The 13,510-nt window shown below is 41.2% G+C and overlaps 1 protein-coding gene across 1 annotated transcript in view; it reads left to right on the top strand.

Annotated features, from left to right (window-relative positions):
• Positions 1-5,244, top strand: part of VWC2 (von Willebrand factor C domain containing 2) — a 58,053-nt gene extending 52,809 nt beyond the window's left edge. Inside the window, exon 3 of the mRNA XM_009956252.2 lies at positions 5,093-5,244. Within this exon, the coding sequence (XP_009954554.1) occupies positions 5,093-5,244 (152 nt within the window). The remainder of the gene's footprint in view (positions 1-5,092) is intronic.
• Positions 5,245-13,510: the final 8,266 nt, after the last annotated feature.

Below are 13,510 nucleotides of genomic sequence, written 5' to 3'. Positions count from 1 at the left end.
AGTCTCTGATTCAGAACATGCTGGAAGCTGGGTACGTGTGCTTGCTCTGTCCCCATACACTTCCCCATGCATCCCCTTTTGGCTGCTGCGGGTGCGGGTGGACCTTCGATCTCATATAGCGCAGCTATTTCTTGTGTTATGTCATGGTTCTCAAGACCTCCAGGATGAAGTGTAGGGTCTGTCTTTTCATGTTGTAACTATTCGAAATCTCTCCATGAAATCTGAAGGAAAAAAAAAGTAAATAAAAAGAGGAGTAAGGTAAATGTTGAGATTATGTCATTTACAAAGTGCTCGAATACTACAATGATGAATGCCATAAAACTGTCAGGGTCAATGGGCCTGTTGTCAGGTACCTTGCAAGTGACCTGTTTGACTGCTGCAAGGAGCTATTCAAAGGGCAGCTCTTAGGGAGTTTAGTGTAAACCAGAGCCCAAAGCAGTCTTACATCAGAGCGTTCTCTTACCGAGGTTGTCACTGTGGTTCTAATTGGCAAAAATTTGCCGTGACTTATTCTCCAGGCAAACACATTAATTTGTAGTTGAACAGATTTCTTTGTCCATAATTTGGTTTAACACCTGATGAAAACAGTTGATTAAAGCATGATTTACCAAATTGCTGTATCTTATATTTGTGAACTGATCGGAACATGTGCCCCTACAAAAGCAGGGGCAGGCTGCAGAGGAAACAGGCACAGCTCTGTAGCATACACCTGTGGTTTTGTGGAAGGAGAGGAGGAGGAGGAGAAGCTTCAGAGAGCCTCTTGCGAGGCTGTCAGGTTACAGGTGCTATTGCTTCAGTAGGTGAGTGGCTTGGGCATTCTCTGCTGGTAATTGGTATCGGCTGTTTTCTTCTGAGATAACAAAATTTGCATTTTAATTAGATTGTGGGATTTGTCAACACTGAAGCTTAACACATAAGTCACTGGAAACTTTTCACAGGGCCGTGTAAGGACTTTGAAAAAAATTACAATAGCAGCATTTACCTCAATAATATTTTTAAACTTTTTTAGTTTTTAAGTATTTAAGAGGCAAGGATCCCATTATAAACTCCTAATGAATTAACCACCAAATATGCCTTCCTAGTTCCTTGGATCCCAGTATGAATGTTGCTTTTGGAAGCTAGGATTCACTGGTTCCGATGTGGGGAAGCTGAGAGCTGCGTGCCAGTCTGGTGCTCAGTGTGAGAATTGAGGATTTGCACTGAACTTGCTGCTTCAAGACATCACTGAGATGGCAGCAACTGTGCCTTAGCCCTAGGAAAGAAATCTCTGCTGACACTAGCATGGCATGGCTCAAGAGGAGTCTGACAGTGCCAGTATATACTTTAGGAAAACAAATGATGTCATGGTAGATTTCAGGCTGCTCTTGGAATTGATACAATATGTCATATTGAATTTTCTGCCAGATTTAAGAGTGATCCAGCAAGATCTGCTGTGAAGGTGTGCAGCACCGCTGACTTCCTTGGAGCTGTATAGGTGTATACAGTTGGGGATGGGGCCCAGTAGGTTTATACTATAGATCAGTCAGGCTCCAACAAGCCACTATGAGCACTAAAGTCGGGCAGAGTAGTGATGTTACCAAGGGGGAGCTCAGAAAGCAGGCAGCCTGCTTTGTAGACCAAGGACAAGAGATTGACTGCTCCTGCAACAGCAACACTTAGTCAGAAGGCCCACCTCTGCTTTGGAGTCGGTTTACTTAGAAATGCTTTTCATGTGCTAAGTCAGGCAATTTTGCAGACTTTTTAAGAACTCAAAAATGGCTCACCCTGTGTGATGGGAAGCTGAAGATCTTGCTAAGCCAATATAAACTGCCCAGTTTTAAGTAAAGCAGTAGTTTCAGCAAATGCCATGCCTTCAGGGCAGCTTATCCACTCTGACCGTGGAGGAGACAGGTGCTTCTGCCTCCCTATGCTAAGGGAGTGAGGAAATGGCACTCGTGAGTCTAACATGAGCCCTTGTGTGCCCACTCGGCCTCCTTGCGCCACTGTCTGCTTAAAATCTTTGATTCCTCAGTTTCCCCAATGTTCTTCTAGGCAGCTGTAGAATCGGATCATGAGCTGCTTCGTCAGCACCGTCCACCCGAATGCCAGGGGCCAGGGAAGGGCTGCTGGAGGCACCGGTGCACCCGGGGCAGCCCCGCACCAAGGGTTCCACTGCTGCCACCCCACATATCCCCCATCACTGCAGGCTGGTCGGTTCTGGCCAGCCCAGCCGTGTACGTCTGGTTTCTGTGGCTACTCCTCAGAGGAAAAGAAAAGGGATGATTGTCGCCTGCTTGGTGGGAAGGGAGCTACGGAACACCAAGGGCCAGGACTAGCTGAGAGAGCTTCAAAATTGAATGAAGTTTGGGATGAAGCTCAGGGGGGTTTTTTCCGTAGAAGACTTGAGTGTTTGGAGAAATGATAAAAGGAGAGCTATGGAACTATTTTCCCATGTGTGGACACTGTATTGTACTGACATTTATGTGCATGGTGTTGCAGTAACACAGTCAGTTCAGCCTTTTCGTCGATGACCTTTTCTGTAACATTAACCATAGTATTGTGTGCACGCAATATTGCAAGGAAAAAGATGAGACAGGGCTGCCAGTTGACTATTGCCAGTCTAAGTACTGTATAGGATTTGCAGTTACACTAATGATGGGTGCAAATGCAGAACCAGAAAATAGGCAATTTTCTATTGAAATGTTGCATGATATTAAAAAAAAACTTGTTGCTGTCATTTATTTTTGTAGGGTCGCTTTCTCAAGTAGATGGTTACTGCTCTTCTGTAGATTTACCAAAGCAATGACTTTCCCCCATATTAAATAGTTTAACAACTTAAGGATATTGCTGTATCTTTACATTTAATAACTTTCTGCTGTAAGACGGACTCGTCACACGTGGCATTAAGGTGCTGCTAACTGTGAATGGAGGCATTTACATTCTGAATTCTGGTGAATTATGTTACGTGCGTTGCACCATTTTCACTTCATTCTCTGGTTGGTTTTTATAACCAAGTGTAGCCTGTAACATTTACTTTCCCAAAATGAAATAAATCCTGCACAGGGGATTGACATCACTTTTTTTCCTCTCGTGCCTTTTACATAGTGTTTAAATTTCAAGTGGTCTTGCACATTTCATATAAATTCTCCATGGACAGTACATTCCGCTTTTAATATCTTAACTCTTCGTATCATATAGCTTTGTAAATCATGGGGCTGTTACAGGCCAGCATGCAAAACATTCAGGTAACTCTGTGTAATATGCAGGTGAACCCATCTTGGGATGAAAGTTTATTAGGTGCAAGGAGAATACTGTGTTTAACTGAAACAGAATGATATAGAGTTGAAATCTTTTAAAGTTCCACCAAGGACAGCGGAGTTAATAATGCTGCTTTATCCCAGTTGAAAGCTGGGGCATCTTCCAGCATGCGGTGGGACCCAGGACCATGTCTTCCACACCAAAGTCCTCCTTCCTGTGTTCTCCAGCCCAGTGATACTTTGCATGGACAGCCTGAGGGGGCTGCAAACACCAAAGTATCGCAGTGACAGTAGGTTAGTACAGCAGGTGATTTTACATGAGATCTGCTGTATTTTGTTATCCATTCTGCATCCAAAGCCTTGAAGGGGCAAGAAGCCACCTAAAACTGTGGAAGAAGCCACATGTTAGAGATACTTGTCAACAGTCAGTCGTAAAATAAAATACTGGCTTAAATATTCAGAGGATTAATGGTACAACTTGGTGAAGCAAATTTCTGCAAGTCTGGCAGGTCTCTCTCTAGAGGGTAACTCTTCAGTGAGAAAAGGCCTACGTTATTGTCCATTTGGCGTCTAATTCTCAGGCTGCTGTGTAAGCACACAACCTGATCCAAAGAGATAGCTGTTAAAATGGATTTGTGAACTATTTGGTTTGTGCTTTAAAATGTGCAGCGTGCCCCTACCTTTGGTTTTCAGAGGAAGCACTTTAAAAAGTAAATACATTTCTCTAGAAGAAGCAGCCATACTGATCGGCTTAGGTCTTAGAGCAGACCCCTGGCAATGGAAGACCGAGCCTCATCTGTGATTTATTTACTGATGTGGAAAACCACTTGGCAGTCAGTAAGCGTTTTGCACACCCCTATTCTTTCAAGAGTTTCAGCTGTATCAGATGAGGAGATGCCAGCCCCTACTGCACATCGCGCCCTGATGGACAGTGGCACCAAAGGGCTGGTGAGTGCCCAGGCTCTGCCTGAGCAGGTGTTGCGTGTGCTTAGTGAACAGAGGGGCCGAGTTCCCCTGAGGACAGGACATGTATAGACAGGGGATGAGTGGTGGGTTTAGTGCTGCTTTACAAGTGCGTGTGGATTTTCAGCACAGAAATACACCTCTTATTTTAGCAGAACAGCACCTGCAGCCTTCAGCAGCAGAGAGATGCGAGGATGTCACCTTTTGAAAGAATCGGATTTGTCTAGTGAACATTGGGCTGGTGGGTTGTTCTCCTGCCATGTCCTTGGAAGTTAAGTTATTTCGGTGTACTGTGAAAAGGGGTGTTTGTAGACTTGCTGACTTACATAAAATGGAATATGTCATTTTATACACAAAAAGTGTCTTCATTCAGAAGAGGCTGGAGCTATTCCATTTTACTGGAAAAGGACTATTTTCTCATGAAATGGAAAATAAACTGATACTTTGATTATTACACAAAATACAATGCTTGTTTCCAACAGAAAAAAAAAAAAAAAGTGATAACGTTTACAATCAGCTCTCTAGTAGCCCACAGTAGCACTGTTGCATTCTCAATAGCTGGCTTTTTCTCTAGCTTAAATCTGGATTCATCTGTGCGGTCAGTTTGTGCCCAGGTCTCTGTCACAGTTGCATGTTTCACAGAAAAGCTTTACCGCCCCATCCCCAGCGGAGGGCAGGACAGTCCGTACTGAAAACATCCAGCCACAGGGGAGGGAGGGCAGGGTCCTTACTCTCTTTGCTGCTTTTATGCCTTGTGCGCGATGCTCACGTTTGTTTAGCGTGCCCAGCGTTACTCGCTTGGTGTTGGCTCTTCTGTGCTCAAGACTAAAACTTAACTGTGCTGGACTGCAGTGTGCTGTGGGTATCGCATAATAAACTCTTTCTTTTTGTAGGCCCGAACTGCTTTGCAGAAACCACTGTCATTCCAGCAGGCCGGGAGGTGAAAACTGATGAATGCACTATATGTCACTGTACTTACGAAGAAGGCACTTGGAGAATCGAGCGGCAAGCTATGTGCACTAGACATGAATGCAAACAGATATAGGAAACCTGCAAATCTAAGTACTTTTCGTGGTTTTTATAAAATATCTCACAGCAGTGAGCACCCTAGATGACCCAAGGAAATCTGAATGAGAAGATTCTGATGAGGAGCAAAGAATAAAGTACTGATATTTTGTTTTTCAAAGTAACATAATACTGCAAGGCAAAGAAGTGCATATATTTAAAACGTTTGGACATAAGAATACCTGTCTTAATAAATGTGTTATTTTCACAGTGAGTACACTAAAATACACTCTATTAAATATTCTATGTATTTCTATAATACCATTATAGAGCTTAAAAATAAATGTTTTATATAGACAATACAGATTAAAGTACTGTATCGTTGCCTGTCCTATTGTATACACGTACCACGGCTAAAACATTACATTTCTTTTCCAGTTTCATTATATGAGGGTTTTCTTGGGGGTTTTTTTGCTGGTTTGGTTTTTTGCTTATTTTTAGTTTATTGGGCCAGGAAAGAGCCAGCATATGACAAAACTTTGATGTTCTCACTTTTGAAAAAAATGGAGTAGAATGTGGTTTCAGAGAACATGCACTTATTTATGAATGTAAATGTAGTGTAGAGGTGGGTCAGCTCCTTCTCTTAGTTCCGCTGGTGCATATCTACCAGTTCACAGCCAAGATAACTTGGAGCACTGGGTAATACGAAACTGGTTTCTCATAGCTGTTGTAAAAAAAATTTGATCAGACAAAATCAATTCGTAATCAGACGTAATACATTTCAGCAGGACAAATTCCTCTGTGACGTAAACAATTATGGCATCGCCCAGCTGGTGGAAATGATGGTAAGTAACCACATGGCATCGTTAATGTAACACATAACGGGTGTCATAGAATCATAGACTCATTAGGTTGGAAAAGACCTCTAAGATCATCAAGAGCAACTGTTAGAATGTGGAGAAGTGCAGCTTGGAAAGGCTAGAGCAGCCAAACAAGCCTCCACTGATGTGGCTCCACATTGTTAATCCATAGGTAGGAGAGCTGGTTAGTAGCTGCACCATTCCCTACACCCTGCTTTTGTTACCTTGCTGGTGCTGGTTCGACTTTTTGGTTCTTTCTGGCAGTCTGTACGGGGTTTGTGACACTCTGTGTTGAGCAGAAAGGTTTTGAACTAGCTCCTTTTTGAATCCATCAAGGTATTTCTAGGACAGAAGTTGACCCCAGCTGAGGTGAATCACATCTCCCTGCTTCAGCTACCAACGGCATTTGCGTAGATTCATTTTGGTTTTAGTTTAGTTTATCACCAACTCCTGCATTATGTCTGCTTTGAATATCTGTTAAGGCAACAGCTCAAGGAAACACTTACATGGGCTTACCTTTAAGCTTTTGCTAGAGGGAAGACTTAATGAATCAGTGTCTAAAACCAGAAGACTATTGCTTAAATTCCCACCCACCCTTTGCTACTTACTCCCGTGGTGTAACCTGGTTATCAGGTTTGCATACATATGAAGTGTAATTTTCGGGTACTTCTGAAGCCCGTGGGACTTTTGCCAGTGACTTCAGTGAATCCCAGTTATCGCCTCATGTCTGTGTTTTGAGCATGTGTCTGTCTATCACTGGGCATTATTTTCCCCAGAGATGGTACGGGAGAGGAAGCGGAATGGCAGAATCAGGAATCAAAGAACTGTCTCTTGCACAGACAGTCCTGTGGCAAAGCCATGCGTTATATTAGTCTAGTCACAAGAAAGAGGAAGACAGATTATTGCATTTAAATAGTCTTAAATCACACAAAAATCAAGTAAATAATAACTTTCCCTGAAGTGGATATGCACATATGTAAACATTGCACTGGAAATGCTGTTCTCCAGTTGCTGAAATTCCTAGCAGGGCTACAAGAAATAGTGTACTTGGGTTGTCACTTAGTCTGCTGGTGGCAGTGGAAGGTGACACAGAGTACAGATTACTTTTTTCTTGGAAGAGGGGAAGAAGTGTTTCCTGTCTCATTTGTACCTAGACCGTCAGTACACTTCCAGATACAAACATAAATACTTGACTTTGCCATTTTAGGAAAAGGGTACCTCATGCATTGCATACCTCTCATGGAGACGCTGCTTATTTGGGAGTAAAGGAGGTATGATTTGGCTAAAAACTGTGGTAAGTATACTTACCCATTTCATAAGGTTCAGTAGTCATATGACGGAAAGCTAGCTCCTAAATCAGTAGGACCCATGCGTCGTGGCTACATAGGCTTCTGCTTACTGAAATCAAGTATCTGTACAGCTCTGAGAAAGTGCCAGGAGTGCCAGTGGTCTTCCATGCAGGTCTCCTAGAGTCAAGTGGAAGTACCCACGTAGGAAGCGGCATGCGACGCGAGTGAGAACAGAGTAGGACTTGCACTCGGTGTGGGATTGCCTTTCCAAATAGGCTGCTTAGCCTCTCTTTAAGAGACACACATGTTTTCAGTGAAATTATGAGACTCGGAATTTGTGTCTTTCAATGTGTGGCCATGACGTTTAAGTTTTTGGAAATCTCAGCTCAGACTAGCCATCCTTTGCTTCTCCTTCGCTGGAGGTTCTGATTAAGCCTTACACTGTTCCCCAGGGCTTGAATTTCTGTTCTTTGGGGAAATTCTGTCTTTATTGAAGTTGTCTGTGCAAAGTTAAAGGGTATTTTACTGTCTGTTTCTAGTGCAGTTTTTATAAATATTTTCTATTGCACATTTTTTCCAAAATACTTTTCCATCTTTCAGTCCTGGTACCAATATATTTATGTCATCTTTACTGTAGTATTAGGTTGGTCCTTTCCTTTTCATATGGAATTTCCGGGGAAATTCATCTTGACACCCAGCTCAGTGGGTGGTTTCTTAAAATTGTATTTTGAGATATAATTATCTTTCTTTTTGAGAAATAAACTTCAAGTCTTTTGAGAATTTCATTTTTTTAACATAGTGAGATAGAAGTCCTCACTACAGGACTAAGTAGGACCTTCTTTACGCTGAGATCACTGGCCACATCCAGCTTTGGCCTGTAGTGTTACCACCTGAGAGCTCTCTGGTTATCCCCAAGATGGGGAAATGGGCTGAGTGACTCTTCTTGGGCAGATCTCACCGGCCTCGCCCAGTTGTGGGACCACAGTTGACTTGCAGTGTGTTGTGGGTTAACCCTGGTAGGTGGCTAAGCACCACACAGCCACTCACTTACTCCCCCACCCCCAGTGGGACAGGGGAAAAGAGAGTAAAAAAGAAAGAAAACGCATGGGTCAAGATGAAAGTAATTTAAGAAATGGAGAAGTGGAAGAAAAAGGAAAAAAACAAAACAAAAGTGATGCAATGGCAGTCACTCACCACCTCCCACAGGCAGAGCAGTGGATGGCCAGTTCCCAAGCAAAAAGCAGCTGACCTTACCTAAACCTCATTCCTCTCCATTTTGCTGCTGAGCAGGGCATTATATGGCATGGAATATCTCTTTGGTTAGTTCAGGTCACCTGCCTCGTTGTGTCCTCTCCCAAGCTCTTGTGCGTCCCCACTCTACTCGTTGGGAGCCAGTGAGATACAGAAGACCTTGACGCTGTTCACACACTATTTGGCAATAGCCAAAATCCTGGTGCCTTACCAGCACTGCTTTGGTCACAAATGTAAACCATACATGAATCAGCTAAGAAGCATAACTCCATCCCAGCCAGACCCAGCACACGGTGATGCCATCAGGAGCCGCAGCACAGAAGCAAACACACCAAAAACCCCGAGAGCCGAACTCCGCCGGGTGACTGCACCGAGCAGCGTGCGGGCCTTCGGCAGTGGAGTTGGGGAGCTGAGATTTGCAGCCTGCTGCATAATGTCACTTCACAGAGACAGAGGCTTAAAACAGAAGCTTTCCTTTCTCTTTATAGGAGTGGAAAATGGAAACGTGGAAATCAAAAGATTTAAATATTAGCCATTATGGAATGCAGTTGGAAACCACTCACCTTTAAACTAATATAACCTCTAAGCAAAAAAACCAGAACTGCTGTGGTGGCCACACATACTTATCTAAATGTTCTGATTGGTCACGTAATATACCTGTTCACATTTAACCTTAAAAAAAAAAAAGAGAAGAGCCATCTGCATCCTCTCCAGTGAACCAGACTCCAGAGAATATTGGCTTCCCTACCGAAGCCTAGGTACTCAGCTGGTTTTTGCTTCAGTGCAAACAGTATTATGCATCCTGCGTATGAGGAGTTCGTCGGCTTTGCAGGTGGGTTGTGTCTATAAAAGCTGTATTTCCAGACAGACTAATAGCTCATGAATAATTTTGTATTTGAAGGTCTGTTGCTTGGATAATGAATATTCTTCTCAGATGTAGCTGCATTGGCATGAATATGAGATTTCTGCTTCTACTTCACTTGATTCTGCTTGTTTCCTGGTTGAAATCAAGACAAATTAATTCTTGGTTTTGCCTCATCCATTTTTGTAGGAGTGCACTGTACATGCATCAAACCTGTGTAAGTAAGTAGGTGCCTGAAGAAATGATATTCTAGATGGTTTCATGTAATTACAAAATTAAACAGTTAGTGTGCACTAGGATTCTTTATACTACTCATTTAAACCACAAAAATGGAAGTGCTGGTATTTGCTTAAATACTTATGCAAGATTTAAAAGGGAAAAGGGGAAAAAGAGGAAAGATATGAGATATGAGACAGAGAAGCTGAGCGTTACGATAGAAATGTTCAAAAAAATAAAACCATAGCTACAATGGGTAGCTACATACAATTGTTTCATAGGGAGATTTTTTCAAAGAATATCATGAGAAAAGTAAATGAGAAATGAAATACAGGAAATTCTAGTTGGAGATGAAAAAGGAAAAAAAAAAAATCACACAGTGAAGGTGACTGAATACTGGAGGCTGTTGCCCAGAGGTGTCATGGCATGTCCTTGAGGATGGTGAAAACCCGACTGGGCACAGCCCTGAGCAGCCTGCGGTAGCTGAACCTGCATCCAGCAAGGCACTGGACTAGGTAATCTACAGAGGTGTAAAATTGAAAGCCAGGTTTAAATGACATTGAATTAAAGTCTTCAATACAAATAAGAAAGAAAAAGATACGATGAAGGTTCCCTCACTTTGGAAAACAATCTCTTCTGTTCTCATACGGTGTAATATAAACTCTACCGTCATGACTGTAAAGAATTTGATGATACTTTTGATGGTAGCTCTAATACCTAAGCTATGATAGCTCCATAATATGTAGGAGGCTTTGAAAGGCACACATTATTTAAGAATCTAATGCAATCCAACTAAACGCTCCATTTATTCCCTGTATAAGGCAATGAATTTTCTTCACAGCATGTGTTACCATGGGTTTTCTGTCTGTGAAAATACACCTTCTGCCCTGCATTCCTGCTGCATTAAAAACAAAACACAAACTGGGGAGACAGCATTGAACTAAATATCACAGACTATTTTCATGGCTATCCAAGAATTCGAATTTTTCACCATTTTTTTGATAAAAGTAAGTGCTACTTCAGAAAGTTTATAACTTGTGCAGTTTTGAGAAAATGGCCACTCCTTCCTGGAACCCTCTTTCCTCTTAAAAAATACTTACGCCCAACCACACTGAAAATGTAAATGTTCAGTCTTTTGAAATGGCACCTTAAACAACTCCCATAGCAGAGAAAAAATAAACTCAACCTGGTATGTTTTTCCTATTGCTTATATATATGTACCTCATTCATTTTATACCCTTTTAAAACAAATAAAGGAAAACTCCAAACTTGTACATCAGTTACCAGTTACAGAGAAGTCAAAAGTTTTTGTTGTTCACCTGTTGAGGCTATGTGGAAATACTGATCTGGAATATTAATTAATCAGTAACAGGAAAACACTGACATAATTAGCAGCACAAAAGCTGTTGTTTAAAAACAATCAACATACTGAAATGTTTGTTACATTGTTCACGTTGATTCATTTGGGGCTACCAGCTAATAGCAATGCTATTTCTGCAACACTGCACCATCTGCTGCTTTTAGAAAGATCACTGCTTTTAAGAAATATACAGCATAAGCTGTTGTTGAAAAGAACACGCAGACTCTAGTAATGGAATAGCCAGTTAGTCTTGCTGAATACGTATAGTCTGTCGATTGTAAATGTTGAATTTGGCACTTGGATTCGCCAGTAATCTTGTCAATTTAGTAGAACTCAGGAAGTTTGCCTGCTTTGTGTTTCTTTGGCAAAAAGGGAAAAACATCACTTAAACCAAGGAGCACTCCTGTTGCAGCAGGATACAGAGCACGGCTGCGGGTTTTGAACAAACTGCAGGACCATCTGCAGAAGTGGAGTGTGCCGAGTGCTTCTGTGCATGTGGATTTTACCTTGAAGCACAGGTGAATTTATGAAAAATGGTGAAAATAGGAATGCAAGTATCAGGTCACACACAGTGCGGAAAAAGAGCAAACACATGGCAGATGTCACATGAGGAAATGAAAGCACATTTAACATACAATTATTTGGGGGAATAGATAAACAAGGAAAACTGATTTCCATGGTTTTACACGCAAAGAAATTTCTTTCTTATGGCTCCAACCATACACAAGAGTAAACCTAAAACATTTTAGCAAGAGATGTGTATTTGTATATATACAGTATGTATGCACTGACAAATGAGAATTCTTTTCGTGGTTAAGATAGCATAAACCAAGAGTAATTTGGAAGCCTGGGTTAATGCTGTTAACAGAATCCAGGATTTCTTCCACAGATTGCACCTGTAGTAAAGCATCTGTACTTCACTGTGACCAATGAATGAGAGAGAACATTCACACACACCCAAGTGAAGTGCTTTTGTTCATAGTAGGCAGAATTAAAGACAAACCTTCATAACCACTTACTTTACTTTCTCCGGTAAGCCTTAAAGGGTGTGCAAACTTTGTGAATTAAAGTGAATTATGCCTATCAGGAGGACCAAAAAGCATCATTTCTAGAATCTGCTAAAATCCATCAATGTGTGCATGGAGAAGAAAGTCAATATTCTACTGTGTATAACACCTCAGTGAAAACCACATCAGCTTTATTATTCTCCCTCAAACTATAGATACAATCCTATAGATGCTATGATGAAATCTATAGATACAATCCTATAGATGCTCTGATGAAATGGTCTGCCAGCCAGAGCCTTCTGTTTCTGATGTGCAACAGGAAGGTAAATATATAGACATGGCAAAGTGCTGCTTAACCTATGTCGCTATTGCCTTAAAAAGCTGCATTCATTTCAGCGGGTAATTCTCAAGTTAGTTTGCTCTCCCTACTGTAGGAAGTTCCATGTGTTGACAGTACTTGATATGGTGGGTTTTTTTTTAACAAAAAAGTCTGTATTTTCACAAAGGCAATACTGCATACTATGCTCTCTCTTTGGCCATTAGTAATTCAAACTAACACTAATGTAGTGCTGTTGTGAGTGGGAAATTACAGAGATGGCATATGGACGTGCAGTGCTTCAGCGTAATGTAATGACCCAGTGGTCTGTTCATTTCCAATTGCCACACAAAAATAAGGAATAAGGTAACCTTCAGCCATTCTATGGATTACAGTTAAAGAGAGTTTAATGTCTTAACTGCTAAACATTTTTTTACATGCCATTTGAAAATAAATAGCTGGGAAAGAGCATTTGATAAAAAGAGATGTTTTATATATTCTGCTAGTCATGCTGTTTATACTAGTGTTTGAGCAATAAACAATGTCACTCTGTAGAACCCTAATAATGCTTGGTTTCCATTTTTTTCAAATGCCTTAGTTGCATATGTTTTATATAAAGGTTACTTTAGTTCATTCAATATATATTTGGAGCTTCAGGTTCTGTCATGTAAATATGTATTAGTAGGATGCTTCTAGTATAGCATCTTAGATGTAGCACAGTATTTCCTTTTATTCCCTTTTTCAGAGTACAGTTCCTGAAGACAAACATATTTAAACCTGTGGTCCATGTTTGTGCTTGAAAAAGAAACACCTGGAAACCCCATTTTCTAGATATGACAACGAGCTAAAAATGGCCTTCCCATCTAGCTTGGTTTTATATATGAACTAGATAGGAAAAATTGCTAAGGAGGGAAAGAGTATAAACTCCATAATATTTATTAAAAACTTTGCAATTTGCACAGGGTATCATCTGCAAATACAAAATAAATAGGATTTTAAACAGGATTCTGTTACTGAATACCAACTTAAATAAGGCTTTTAATGAATGGCAATGACAGGGAATGCATTGAGCCAACCACTTGGTAATTCTCAACAGTCTTACAAAAGTAAAGATGATGAGTGTCACAAAAAGTACTGTGGTAGTT

Source organism: Leptosomus discolor, chromosome 8 (genome assembly GCF_034619465.1).
Source record: "Leptosomus discolor isolate bLepDis1 chromosome 8, bLepDis1.hap2, whole genome shotgun sequence".
In the NCBI taxonomy this organism is placed as follows: domain Eukaryota; kingdom Metazoa; phylum Chordata; class Aves; order Leptosomiformes; family Leptosomidae; genus Leptosomus; species Leptosomus discolor.
The sequence above is the reverse complement of the archived record's forward strand: the minus strand, read 5'-3'. Positions and strand labels throughout refer to the sequence as shown.